This window comes from Ornithorhynchus anatinus, chromosome 13, assembly GCF_004115215.2.
Source record: "Ornithorhynchus anatinus isolate Pmale09 chromosome 13, mOrnAna1.pri.v4, whole genome shotgun sequence".
In the NCBI taxonomy this organism is placed as follows: Eukaryota; Metazoa; Chordata; class Mammalia; order Monotremata; family Ornithorhynchidae; genus Ornithorhynchus; species Ornithorhynchus anatinus.
The window spans coordinates 440,255-453,968 of NC_041740.1; the positions used below are offsets into that span (position 1 = coordinate 440,255).

The 13,714-nt window shown below is 54.0% G+C and overlaps 1 protein-coding gene across 1 annotated transcript; it reads right to left on the minus strand.

Annotated features, from left to right (window-relative positions):
- Nucleotides 1-1,790: 1,790 nt before the first annotated feature.
- On the minus strand, nucleotides 1,791-13,025 carry LOC100092640 (solute carrier family 22 member 13). The gene is made up of 11 exons (XM_029078417.2): nucleotides 12,773-13,025; nucleotides 9,573-10,043; nucleotides 8,333-8,436; nucleotides 8,064-8,218; nucleotides 7,418-7,586; nucleotides 6,860-6,980; nucleotides 6,434-6,528; nucleotides 6,060-6,274; nucleotides 5,154-5,262; nucleotides 3,530-3,739; nucleotides 1,791-2,951 (listed from the first exon to the last, which is right to left on the minus strand). Exons 2-11 carry the CDS (start codon nucleotides 10,023-10,025, stop codon nucleotides 2,855-2,857), a joined length of 1,728 nt encoding a protein of 575 aa, XP_028934250.1. The 5' UTR covers nucleotides 10,026-10,043; nucleotides 12,773-13,025; the 3' UTR covers nucleotides 1,791-2,854.
- Nucleotides 13,026-13,714: the final 689 nt, after the last annotated feature.

The window sequence follows — 13,714 nt, forward strand, 5'->3', positions numbered from 1 at the left end:
ACCCACTGGAAGCATTCCTGGTGTTGAACTAACAGTGGGTTGCAAGGGATTCTGAGGCCCCAGAGACGGAGACTGCCTGGCTCCGCCAGGGTTCCTCGGCCTCCCCTGTGCCATTCTGTTAATGAGTCAGGGGTTCTGACAATACCAGACAGTATTTCAGGTTTAGAATTAATTTTGTCACCCAGGAGGGGCAGGTGACCAGCAAATTCTTCTACACCCACCTCTTCCGATTGGTTGTGGAACAAGACATCACCTGGACAAGTGCAGAGTGCATTCAGAGGGCGATGGGAGATGGTCCCCTGAAGGCTGGAGGGTCCCCAGATGAGAAGCAGCATGGCTTAGTGGAAAGAGCCCGGGTTTGGGAGTCAGAGGTCATGGGTTCTAATCCCAGCTCCGCCACTTGTCAGCTGTGTGACTTTGGGCAAGTCACTTCACTTCTCTGGGCCTCAGTTCCCTCATCTGGAAAATGGGGATTAAGACTGTGAGCCCCACATGGGACAACCTGATCACTTTGTATCCTCCCAGTGCTTAGAACAGTGCTTTGCACACAGTAAGTGCTTAACAAATACCATCATTATTATTATCAGACTCCGCTCTTGCCAGTGAGGCAGCTGTCCCATTTGCATCTCTTACATTTTCTGCTTAGAGTCAACTCTGTTCTTTCAGAAAAGAATGATCTCAGGGGTGGCTTTCTCTGACTTGTCACTGGGCCCAGCACAAGCAGAGCCAGGGCTTGGTGAGGGCAGTGGGTCCCAGTGACCCTCCCTGTATCAGGAAGGTTGCCCAGCAGGCTCCATGGAGCACAGCCATCCAGACAGCAGCAGGCAGAGGCTGTCCCCAATGGTGGGAAGAGCCATTAACCTGATGGGAAACCAGAGGCCCCGGTCAATCTTCCCTCCAGGAATTCCCCTCTGGGTTGAGGTCATTACCGGAAGCGTGGCAGGAAGGGGCTGGAGGGAGGGACTCAGGTTCCAGCCCCTATGGCTAGATGGTTGCTCCTCCCTGGAACAGAGGCCAGAGCCCGGGACTGGCTGGCCCTGGGGCGGGAGCTCCGGTGCCCAGGGTCAGGCTGAGAGAACAGTAAAGTGGCCACAGGACGACTCCAACTAAGGACATCTCCACGGGGACAGTCACCGTCAACATCCCCAGGAACCCATTCTGGGATGATGAGGGCGGGGGGTAAGGGGTATAGGACCTCTCATTGACATGATGGTTCATGATTGTGCAGAGCTCTGTATTAAGTGCTCGAACGAGAAGCAGCATGCCCCAGAGGAAAGAGCATGAGCCTGGGATCTGGTTTCTAATCCTGGCTCCACCACTCATCTGCAGTGGGACCTTGGGCAAGTTGTTTAATTTCTCTGTGCCTCAGTTACCTCGTAAAATAGTGAAGTGAGTTAAGATAGTGAGTTTCATGGAGGATATGGGATGTGTCCCACCTGATTAGCATGTATCTATCCCAGTACTTAGTATTTTACGTGGTACAATAATAAATAACAATAATAATAATAATAATGGTATTTGATAAGCGCTTATTATGTGCCAAGCACTGTTCTAAGTGCTGGGGTACGTACAAGGTGATCAGGTTGTCCCTCCTGGGGCTCACAGTCTTAATCTCCATTTTACAGAGGAAGTAACTGAGGCACAGAGAAGTTAAGTGGCTTACCCAAGGTCACACAGCCGACGAGTGGCAGAGCCGGGATTAGAAGCCACGTCCTCTGATGCCTGTGCTCTTGCCACTAAGCCACATTGCTTCTCTTGTATATGCTTAAAAATTATCATAAAAAAAGATATAACAGACTTGATAGACATGTTCCCTGACCACAGCGAGCTAACAGTTTAGATGATCTCAATTTAGGGGTATTCTGAGACAAACTCCATCTCTCCAAGCTTGGCACAGGATCTAGCAGAGCATCTAACATGAGGCATTTTCCTTGTTACTCAAACTCTCAGTTCGATCCTGATTGTTTCAGTCCTCCTCCGCTGCAAGGATCACTTGGCACAGTTTTGATGAGTATTTTCTGTTGTGATTTTCTTCCCAGTTGAGCTGCCCATTAAATACTCGTCCAGATGATTATCTTGTTTGGGATTCTGGTTCAGGACTGGCTGCTGGCTTCACTGTGTCCTGGGCTGGGGGTTAACCCCACCTCTCCCTTTAGCAGCATGAAAGGTCTGGTTCTCACCTTCATTTTCCATAGTGGGGAAAAACGGCCCCAATTTCAGCCCCCAAGGAAAAAGTATTCCTGGAGTTTACTTAGGAGCCATGCTAAACTGACAACCCTGGATCAAGGGCCGACCCCAATCCCAGGACAGGGAGAAGGAAAGGGAGTTGGGAGGACTGGGGCAGAAAGGACTGTAAAGGACGTCCAATCCAGCCCCTGCCTCCAGGAATCAGGAATCAGACGGCTGCACGTCTCTGCTTCTCCTCCGTGACTCCCTCGCCCCAGCTCCCTCATCAGGTGGCCAAGGTGACACCAGATTGGGGTTGAGATCCGGGAGCTGTGAGGGAAGGGGGCCTTCGAACAACTGTGCTTTGCCAAACTGTCACCAAACTGAGTGGATGATGAGGGTCAGGATGTTTCCTCTACTTGTCCCCAGCTGGAGACCAGACCAGCTGCTGGCCAGGCTGGTGGGAGAGGGGTTGCAGGGAGAGGTCAGGGAAACTTTCCCTGCCCAGTGCCACCATCCGTGGGTGGAGAGGTGAGCACAGGGTGGGCAAGGGGATGGTCTGTCTGCTAGGGTGTCCCTAGGAAAGGGGGTTTCTGAGCCCCAGGACCAGAGCCAGGGTGTCTCCACCAGCACTCAGCACCCAGGGTCCCTTGAGCTCAGCCACCTGGACCATGTGCCGCCAGCTCAGTCACAGGTAGGTGGAGGGAAGGGCATCCGTCCTCACATCTGTTTTCGCTTCCTTCACCTGGTCTTGTCCATTGCAGCCTCCGGCTGCCCCCTTGGTCCTTGGGAAAGAGAGAGAATTGGGATCAGGACAGTGGTCCCCCAGGGACCAGGAAGGGTGGCAGACTGGTGAGGTGCAAGGGGCAGGTGGAGAAGCCTTCCTGAACCCCCACAGATCCTCCCACAGTCCCCCATCCTCAAATGATCCCACCAACCTGGGGCAAGAGCTACTATGCAAGTTTCTCAAAGGAACCACATGACTTCATATCAGGAAACGGATGAGAGCAGCCTTGAAGTAGGCAGCATTGCCTAGTGGTGAGACCACAGGGCTGGGATCTGGGAGATACAGGTTTCCAGTCCCAGTTCTGCCCCTGGCCTGCTGTGTGATCTCGGGAGTCAACCTCTCTGGGCCTCAGTTTCCTCCCCCGTACAACACGGAAAAGTTTCCATTTCTTCCTCCTGATCAGACTGGGAGTCCCGGGTGGGACCACAGGGACCATTTCCAGTCTGACCATCCCGTATCCACCCCAGGGCTCAGCACAGTGCTTAGCATCCAGCCAGGGCCAAATCAATCACAGAACTAATCAGCCGAGGCAAGGAAAAGCATGCTTCCCAACGAACTGAAGAGAGAGAGACCAACTGGTGAGTGTTGCCGGGGCCGTCCAGCCAGTCTTGGAGTTCCCGGTCCTTGGTTTCCGGGAGCAGGAAGCAGAGGACCCCCACGAGTATCGGGATGCTCCCGAAGATAGCCATGGGGATGGCAGGGTGATACTCTCTCAGCAGCCCGATCAGAGGGGTGATGATGCCAGCAGTCCGCGAGGCCATGGCCACCAGCCCCATGCCCGTCTGCCTGCCGAGCACACAACACATAGCTGCATGAGCATAAGGGCACTGTGGATAGAGCACAGAGGACCTGGAGCAGGATACCTGGGTGCTAGTTCCAGCTCTGTCATTAGTTGACAGGGTGATGTAGGGTCGGGAGATGGGAGCTGAGTCAGGGAAGGCCTCTTGGAGGAGATGGGATCTCAGAAAGGCATTGAAGATGGAGAGGGTATGAATCATATATGAAGGGGGAGGGAGTTACAAGCAAGAGGGAGGCTAGGAGCAAGAGGTTTGTGGAGGGAGTGACGATAGCTAGCCTCCATGCTTAGGTTGGCTTGAGAGGAGCCAAGAATTTCTTCTTCCTGTCTGTAAGTTACGTTAAGGTCAATCTCTCCTATTTGACTGTAAGCCCATGTAGGACAGTTCACGCTACTGGATTGTCCCAAGCACTTGGTGCAGTGTTCTGCACAGAATGAGTGCTCAGTAAACGCTGACTGATCTGTTTCCTCCAAGAACTGGACAATGCTCTTTCTCCCTAGAGCTGTCCAATCTCAAAATGGCTCTCATTCCCATTCAAAGGGGGTCCTCCTTGTGAGGAAACATTTTCCAAGTGTAAGGGATTCCCAACTGTCTGGTTCAAGATTGTGGCTCTCGGTCACATTCCAAACTGTGGGGTTGGGGAGGGAGTCACCCAAAAATGGTAGTGGGGTCATCCGATGCAGGGAGGATGACGAAGAAGCCACCTGTTGACAGCAGTGTCAGGGATGGGGGAGAGTCACCTAATGATGCAACTAATGAAGCAGCATGGCTCAGTGGAAAGAGCCCGGGCTTGGGAGTCAGATGTCATTGGTTCAAATCCCAGCTCTGCCACTTGTCAGCTGTGTGACTATGGGCAAGTCACTTAACTTCTCTGTGCCTCAGTTCCCTCATCTGGAAAATGGGGCTTAAGATTGTGAGCCTCACGTGGGACAACCTGATAACCTGATACCCCAGTGCTTAGAACAGTGCTCTGCACGTAGTAAGCGCTTAACAGATACCAACATTATTATTAATGATGGCAGGGCCTGGGGGAGAGTCACTGGATGATGGCAGTGGCAGGGAATGGGGGGAAGTCACCTGATTATGGCAGGGCCTGGGGAATGTTGGTGGTGGGGATGGTGGGAAGAGTCACCTGACGATTGTGGTAGCGGGGATGGGGGTGGGTGGGAAACGCAGTGATGGCAGTGGTGAGGATTGGACACGGGGCATCATCTGATGATGGCAGTGGTGGGGAAGGGGGGGAAGTCACCCAATGATGGTGGTGACACGGACAGGTAGGGAGCCAACCGACGGTGGTGGTGGCGGGGATGGAGAGGGAGTCACCCAACAGTGGTAGTGGGGGAGACAGGGAGGGAGTCACCCAACTGTGATAGTAGTTTTGGGGGCGGGGGAGGGGGAGTCACCTGATGATGGTGGGGAACAGCTCAGCCGAGTAGATGTAGGAGATGGTAAAAGCCGCTGTGGTGGCAAACTTGCCGATGACCGCCAGCACTGTGATGAGCACGGGAAAGTCTGGGGCAAGGGAGAGAGAAGACTTGGCTATTAGCTCAGAGACCCTTCTCACTGTATATCCCCTGACCACTGTTAACCCCTGCTTCGCCCCACCGCATGGAGCTCAGTAGGTTTTTGAATCCTCACCACACTGGAGTGAGGTGCAATGAGGACAGATTTATGGGCTCCAAATAGCCCCCACCTCCCAGAAACCACCAAGTGCTGGTTTTCCACAGCTGCAGATAGGGGACACTGTGGGGAAAAGACTGAGCCACTCAGCAGAGATAGAGAGGAGAGAGAGAAAGAGAGAGAGAGAGAGATCTTCCCCTGACTGCCAGCCCTTTGAGAGCAGTGCTGCATCCCTTCTTTATTTTGTATTTCCCAAGGACCTTGTACAGTGCGCAGCACCAACTGGGTGCTCAATAAACACTACTAATGCTGCTGACTCTTTCAACCCGAGAGAAACTGTGCGGCAGAGTCCAGCCACAGCCATTCTTGAATTGAGCCTCATCCAGGGCTGTGAAGACACAGTGCCCCCTCACTGGTGGACCCCCCATCTCTGCACTGAGAGTCCCAGTGCCTGGAAGCTAGGCACTGTACTGAGCACAGGAGAGAGTTCCAAAGGAGTCAGAGCAACATTCCCTAACCACAAGGAGCTTAAAGTCCAAAACGTGAGGTGGGGCTGTAATCAATATACTCTAGAACTGTTGAGCAGGGGGACGGAGAGATGAAGGGAACGGATGGCCGGAGGGGGTGCTTCCCTCCAGCAAAGGTGTCTGGTGACCGGGCTGCCGTGCATGGGGGCGTCCGGACAGTACCTGAGGGGATGAAGATGATGATGAGGCACATGCCGCCCCCGGCGATAAGTGTCCAAGCCTGGCACCGCCTCCTGCCAAAGCGCTGGAGCACGACGACACAGCCAAGGCGGGCAGGCAACTCCACTAGCCCGAACACCAGCTGCGTCAGATAGATGTCCAGGCCAAAGCTCCCCACGTTCAGGCTCAGTCCATAGTACACCAGGCTGTCCACAAACCTGGAGCCAGGCCAGCGGCCGGCCTCCCACCCATCAACATGGGCACCCTGCCCCCCATCACTCCACCTCCCACCATTCCACCCTTCAACCCCAACCCCACCAGGATCCTGGGCTGGGGGTCCAAAACCCAAACGCAGGGTGGGAAGGGGAGGCACTTACCACACTGCCAGCAGAATGAGCGTCACTTTCCTGAGGTGCTGTTGGCGGAAGAGGTCTAGGATATTCCCTCGTGGTGGCTTTGTCTCATTTTGGAGCTTTGGGGAGAGCAGTGGTGGGGGGAGGAAGAGACAGAGAGACAGACAGAGGCAGAGACAGAGAGAGAGCATGCATGCATACATCCAAATAACAGATTGGACAGACCCCCTGGGTCCTTTCCCCATGTGATGGGGCAGACAGGGCTCCTCACAACCAGACTGGACAGGGTAAGCTGACTGAACATTCTTTGCACTGTCCATCTCCAGTTCCAAGGCTCCCCTTCATCTTCAGCCAAGAGACCCAATCATGGGGAGCCAGAGGAACGTCGCTTGGCCAAGCCCCCCAACTCCAACTGTTCCCCAGGTGCCCCTAGCCCCCAGACCCCAGTACCTTGTCCAGCAGCTCCTGAGGGATCATGCGGTGGTTGCAGCCTGCTGCTTTCTTCATGAGCTCCCGGGCCTCATCCACTCTCCCACGGACCAGGAGCCAACGTGCTGACTCTGGGAGGACCCTGCAAGGATGTGCTAGGTTGGGAAGCTATTCGGATCTGAGGTTGGGGCTTGGCCCCAGCTGGTTCAAACATTTCTGGCTGTCCAATCAGACAAAGGACTGGTGGACAACCCAGGAACTCCCCCTTCCCTCATTTAGGGTGAATGCTCCTTGTAGGCAGGGAATGAGTCACTTGCTTTTTTGGCCTTTTGTGATTGCTTTGATTCCTGAACTGGTAGCACAGTGCACAACACCCGTGGATGCTCACTGAACATCATTGCTGCTGCTGCCATACTGACTTGTTCCCTCGTGCTAGGAGTCCAGTGGGCTCCAACATTGACAAGGGTGGTGACCGCAGAAGCTCCTGGACTCGGCCCACCCTGGGCACTGATCCTCTGACCTCCTGGGCAGCGGCCGGAGCCCGGGCCCCTTGTGGTGACCTGTGCCCATCTCACTCACCAGACATAGAAAAAGAGCAGGACGATGGGGGATGCACCGGCGAGCTGCAGTAGCCTCCAGTTCCGCAACCCGTAGGCCAGCCCCGCCAGGACCATCTGACCCAATGCAAAGAAGCAGGGTGCGATGGTCACCGCCAGCGTTCGTTGGGTGGGCCCTACCCATTCTGTGGCTGTGTGGGGAGAAGGGCGAGGCCACGGTTAGGATGGACAACACTACAGCTCTGGAGAACTTAAATTTCATCTGGAGCGGGACTCTACATTTTCGCCCCTCTCTGATCACCTCCCAAAGGATGTGTTGGCCTTCCTCATTCGTTTTTCAACTTCCTTGTCTATCATTGCCTCATTGGCCAGTATGCTGCCCCAGTCATGGAATTTTATGACAGCACTTAGCTTTGTGTCATCAATAGAGATATTTGGTTATGCCCACAGCACAGAAGGTGTGCAGTAAAGACCCACTGATGGGTTGAGTGACTGAAGGAAGCCATGGACCCATTTCAGAGCTTTGATTCTCTACTTGGGTCTCTAAATCTGGGAATGAGCCCAGACTCCCATCGACCAATGAATCTCCTACTGCAAGATGTGCCTGGTTTTGTGTTGATAACAGCGAGCGTCTTGGCCCCCACCCCCGCCCTGGCCCCAGCACTCACTCAAGGTGATATAGCTGATGGCGAATCCAGAGACGGCAGTGCCCACCACAAACCGCAGCGCCATGTACAGGTAGAAGTTGGGGACGAAGGCCGTACCGATGCCGATTACGGCCTGCAGCAGCAGCTCCACAAGGATGGTGATGCGGCGGCCGAACCTGAGAGAACAAGCCAAGAGCCAAGGGGCTGGGTCGGGGGCCGTAGGACTGTGGAGAACATTGCTTAGCACCCACAATAATAATGATAGAGAAGAATTGACCCCGTCCCCTCACCTGTCACTGAGTGGACCGAAGGTGGCTGCCCCAAGCAGCAGCCCGGCCATGAAGATGGACTGGGAGACCTCCTTCTCATACTTCCGGTCGCAGACCAGGTTGAACTGTGGAGGAAGATGCCGCCTTGAGAATGTTTCTGGGCCTAGGGGCCATAGGCACGGGGCTTGGATAAGCCCCGGGGATTTCCCCACCATAGCTGGTCTCCTTTGGAGAAAGGGGCCAGCTAACCCTGGTGTGACATCATGGGCGGTAGAAACTCGACATCATCCTCATGGTAGCCGGTCACCCTCCGGCCTGACCGGTCATCATGGCCACTTTCTGGCCCAAGCTTAGAGAAGCTGGGGCCTGGCTCAGTACCTTTCCATCCCTATAGATTGTTGTGGGCAGGGATATGTCCATCCACCTTGTTGTATTATACTCTCCCAAGTGCTCAGGACAGCGCTCAATAAATGCCAATGATTGATTGATTGACTATCCATACTCTCCCATGATCCCTTGATTCATTTACTGCTACAAGTTGGAAACACACGTGGACACTGGAGGGGAATCAATCACTCAATCAATCATTGGTATTTATTGAACACTTAATGTGCATCTAGCACTGACCTAGGTGCTTTGGCATGTACACTACCAGCGTTGATGATAATGAGGATGGTATCTGTTAAGCACTTACTATGAGCCAAGCACTGTTCTAAGTGCTGGGGTAGATACAAAATTACCAGTTTGTCCCACGTGGGGCTCACAGTCTTAATCCCCATTGTACAGGTGAGATAACTGAGGCACAAAGAAGTTAAGTGACTTGTCCAAGGTCACACAGCTGACAAGTGTTGGGGCCGGGATTAGAACCCACAACCTTAGAGTCCCAAGTCCATGCTCCTTCCACTATGCCACGTTGCTTCCGTGTTGGTATCCCTGTCCACAAGAAACTTACAGAGTAGAAGTCAAAGGCCCCATGTAGCCAATAATTTGTACCAGTCAACTGTCTCCGAACCCAATCAAATCCAGAGTCCTCAACTGGGCCCTCCCAGTGACTGAACCAGTTTTGCCCTGATGGGAAGACTGGATGGACACACACACACACACACACACACACACACACACACACACACACACACTCTCTCTCTCTCTCTCTCTGCCTCTGCACACTTCACTTTTTCACTCCAATCCCAGCGACACACCCACCCCCTTCACTAGGCCCAGGGAGAAGCAGGAATGAGGCCAGACCATGGCCGGGACCCACCTCGGTGACCAGAGAAGGCGGCTCCTCCGAGAGGTATACCCAGCCATCCTGGCAGTCCTCTGTTTCGTTCAGTCCGAAGGAGATGATCTTGTCAATGCCCCACCCCGGTTCTGGTCTGTACATGCGGCAGGCCTCGAAGGTCCCATTGGCCTGGCGTGGGAGGGTCAGGTAAAGCTGCTGCTCTTTGCTCAGGTTGGGGCTCAGGGCCAGGATCCAGGAGGTGTTGCAATGGTGTTGCGGCTCCAGAAGCATGAACATTTGGCCGAAGAAGAAGAAGGGGCTGATCATGCTGGGAAGGGCCAGCCAGAACACCAGCCACTTCTGGAAGGGCCCAAAGTCCCCAAGTGCCGTCAGGATGCCCCCAAAGCCGTGCACGGGCGGGCTACTGGAAGCTCCTAATTTGGAGGACCTGGTCATCGCCCTCGGGGGGATCAGCGACAACTGGGGTGACATATCCTGCTTGACCTGCGTCTGAAGAAGAGGCCAAAATTCAGGCCGAGCTCCACCTTGGCCCAAGTCTATCCCACATCCAGCGGGAGCGACTAGTGGCCAGCAGTGTCTGGCCTGCGGTTCCTCCAAAGGGCAGGCTGGAGCCTATTATTATTCTTTTCATTAAGCCTATCCCCAGGCCCCAGTTTGGGGATGGATTGATGACGCTTGCTAGCACTCAGGGAATGATTTCATTCATTCATTCAATTATATTTATTGAGTGCTTACTGGATGCAGAGCACTGTACTAAACGCTTGGGAGAGTACAATACAGCAATAAACAGTCACATTCCCTGCCCAAAATGAGCTTACAGTCTAGAGTGGGGGAACAGACATCAATACAAATATATAAAATTATAGATATGTATATAAATGCTGGGGGGCTGGGGAGGGGGAAGCAAAGGGAGCAAGCCGGGGTGACATGGAAGGGTGTGGGAGATGAGGAAAAGGGGAGCTTAGTCTGGGAAGGCTTCTTGGAGGAGATGTACCTTCAGTAAGACCTTAAAGGAGGGAGTATAATTGTCTGTCAGATTAGAGGAGGTAGGACATTCCAAACCAGAGGCAGGACATGGTCTAAGGGGCGGCCGCAAGACAGGTAGGATGGAGGCACAGTGAGAAGGTTAGCACTAGAGGTATGAAGTCTGCAGGCCAGGTTGTAGAAGGAGAGAAGTAAGGTGAGATAGGAGTGGGCAAGGTGGTAGCGTGCTTTAAAGCCAATGGTGAGGAGTTTCTGTTTGATGCGGCGGTGGTTGGGCAACCACTGGAGTTTTTTGAGGAGCAAGGTGACATGTCCCGAACATTTTTATAGAAAAACCATCCTGGCAGCAGAGTGAAGGATGGCCTGGCATGGGGAGAGACATGAGGCTAGGAGGTCAGCAAGGAAGTTAATACAGTAATCAAGGTGGGATAGAATAAGTGTTTGGATTATCATGGTAGCAGTTTAGATGGAGAGGAAAGGGCAGATTTTAGCAATACTGTGAAGGGCAAAGCAAAAGGATTTAGTGATGGATTGAATATGTGGGTTGAATGAGAAACAGGAGTCAAGGATAATGCCAAAGTTTCAGGTTTAGGAGATAGGATGGATGGTGGTGCTGTCTACAATGGTGGGAAAGTCAAGGGGAGGACAGGGTTTGAGTGGGAAGATAAAGGAGTTCTGTTTACAAAATATTCAGAAGAAAGCCTGGATACACAAGAGACTCACTATCTAAGGGGGAAGGGAGAGGAGGAATTTAGTCATTTTACAAATGAATAAAGGGAGGCAGAGATGTTAAATGACTTGCCCAAGATCACACAGCAGACAAATGGCAAATGTGGTTTAGTGCTCTTTCCACTGGGCCATTCAGATTCTTGATAAATACTATTGGTGTATTTTTTTTTAAAGGTGCTTGTGAAGTGTTTCCTAAGCCCTCCCTCCTCATATCTAACAGACAGTTACTCTCCCCTGCTTCAAAGCTTTATTGAAGGCCCATCTCCAAGAGGCCTTCCCCGAAAAAGCCTTCCTTTCCTCTTCTCCTACTCCCTTCTGTGTCGCCCTGACGTGTTCCCTTTAGTCATCCCTCCTCCGGGCCCAAAAAAGCAGGGTGGCTTAGTGAAGTCAGAGGTCATGTTTGGAAGTCAGAGTTCATTGGGTTCTAATCCCGGCTCCACGACTTGTCAGCTGTATGATTTTGGGCAAGTTACTTCACTTCTCTGTGCCTCAGATATCTCATCTACAAAATGGGGATTGAGACTGTGAGCCCCATGTGGGACAGGGACTGTATCCAACTCGCTTTGCTTGTATCCATCCCAGTGCTTAGTACAGTGCTTAACAAATACCATGATGATGATGATTAGATCATAAATTATTATGTAATTTATTTATATTAATGTCTGTATCTCCCTCTGCACTGTAAACTCACTGTAGATACCAGTTAGACTGCACATAGCATTGTATGGGGCTCAGTCTTACTCCTCATTCTCATTTGTCAGATGAGGTAACTGAAGCACAGAGAAGTGAAGGGACTTGCCCAAGGTCACCCGGCAGACAAGTGGCAGAGCTGGGATTAGAACCCATGACCTTCTGACTCCCAGACCCTAGCCCTTTCCACTATGCCAAGCGGCTTCTCTAGTAAGTGCTTAACAAATACCGTAAAAACCCAACGCATTCCAATAGCCACTCTACTACGGACTTTGTATAATAATGTTGGTATTTGTTAAGCGCTTACTATGTGCCGAGCACTGTTCTAAGCGCTGGGGTAGACACAGGGGAATCAGGTTGTCCCACGTAGGGCTCACAGTCTTAATCCCCATTTTACAGATGAGGAAACTGAGGCACAGAGAAGTTAAGTGACTTGCCCACAGTCACACAGCTGACAAGTGGCAGAGCTGGGATTCGAACTCATGAGCCCTGACTCCAAAGCCCGTGCTCTGTATCCCGTTGTATCCCGTTGTGGGCAGGGAATGTCTCTGTTGCTGAATTGTACTTCCCAAGCGCTTAGTACAGTGCTCTGTACACAGTAAGCGCTCACTAAATACGATTGAATGAACGGATTCTCTCTCACCTTCCCACAGAGGTTCTGTCCCTCTCTCTCTCTCCCTGCCCACCCCCCTCCCTCAGCCCAGGCCGCAGGGGCTCACATGTAGGTGGTCCGGGAAGGGGGTCCCTGGCAGTCGAGGAGGGGGCGGTCCCTCGAACTCCGAGTCAGGGGGGGCGGAGGTCGTGGTGCCTCTTACCTCTTGCCACCGCCGTCCCCGGAGGTGTCAGACTCCGGCTTGACTTATCGGGCGGATCGGGGTCCGTGAGCCTGGACGCGTCGGTGCGTGACCGTGAAGTCCTGCCGTCCGCTCTCCCTTTCCTCCTCCTCCTCCCGATCCCCAGTGCCTCCTTCCACGAGGGATCTTGGGTCTCGGTCTCCCCATCCTCCTACCCTCCCTTCCTCCCCCTCCGCCCCCACGCTGGGGCGGGGCTGGTCCGGCTCTGGAGAGCCTTTCCAGGAAGGGGCGACATCCGCCCCCCGCCCCTGGAACCGGGGAAGTCGCGGTCATTTTGCATAGGGCCGATCCCGCCCATCGCCCCCGCCCGCCCACCGCATCTGGGCCATCCGGTCGGCGCCGCCCCCCCCCCCCCCCCCGCCCCAGGGCTTGGGACCGGTGATCCGGCCCGGTCACCCCAAGCTCCCTGGGCCCCTCCGAGCCCGGCCCAGCCTTGCCGGTGTGGGGACGATGTGGGGATGAAACGGGGCAGAGATTCCAGCCTCCCCCGCCCTCCTCAGGCCCTCTCCCAATCGCCTCCTGGGGGTGGACCTGCCGGCTTCTCCCCTCCATTGCTTCCTTCTCCCTCTTGGTCCCCCCACCCCCCGCCGGGGCCCCCTCCCTCCTCTCCCCCGACAAAGGTCAGGGACGGAACTCCAACAACGAGCACGTCCCTAGGTCCAAGCCTTGGCGGACCAGGACAGGCGTCCACCTCGGCCCCTCGCGACCCGGGGCCGTGACCCCCCCCATGAGGCCGGGGATGTCCACCACCGAGCCCGAAGGTCTTTGCCCTCTGATGGAGCGGCGGTCCACCCACAGACCGGCTCGGCGGAAATCCGAGCTGGGCTTTGCAGAGGGGAGGGGAGGGACGAGGCTCGGAGTCATCAGAATCGGCCAAATGACCCACAACCCACTCTCTGGTGT

What these genes read in the sequence shown, in the direction of transcription:
- LOC100092640 (XM_029078417.2), bottom strand. Translation starts at nt 10,025, where the DNA reads ATGTCACCCCAGTTGTCGCTGATCCCCCCGAGGGCGATGACCAGGTCC. An exon ending in TTCGGTCCACTCAGTGACAG is followed by an intron (nt 8,219 to 8,332) that starts GTGAGGGGACGG and finishes TTGTTCTCTCAG; the next exon opens with GTTCGGCCGCCGCATCACCA. An exon ending in CTCAGGAGCTGCTGGACAAG is followed by an intron (nt 6,529 to 6,859) that starts GTACTGGGGTCT and finishes CTCTCCCCAAAG; the next exon opens with CTCCAAAATGAGACAAAGCC.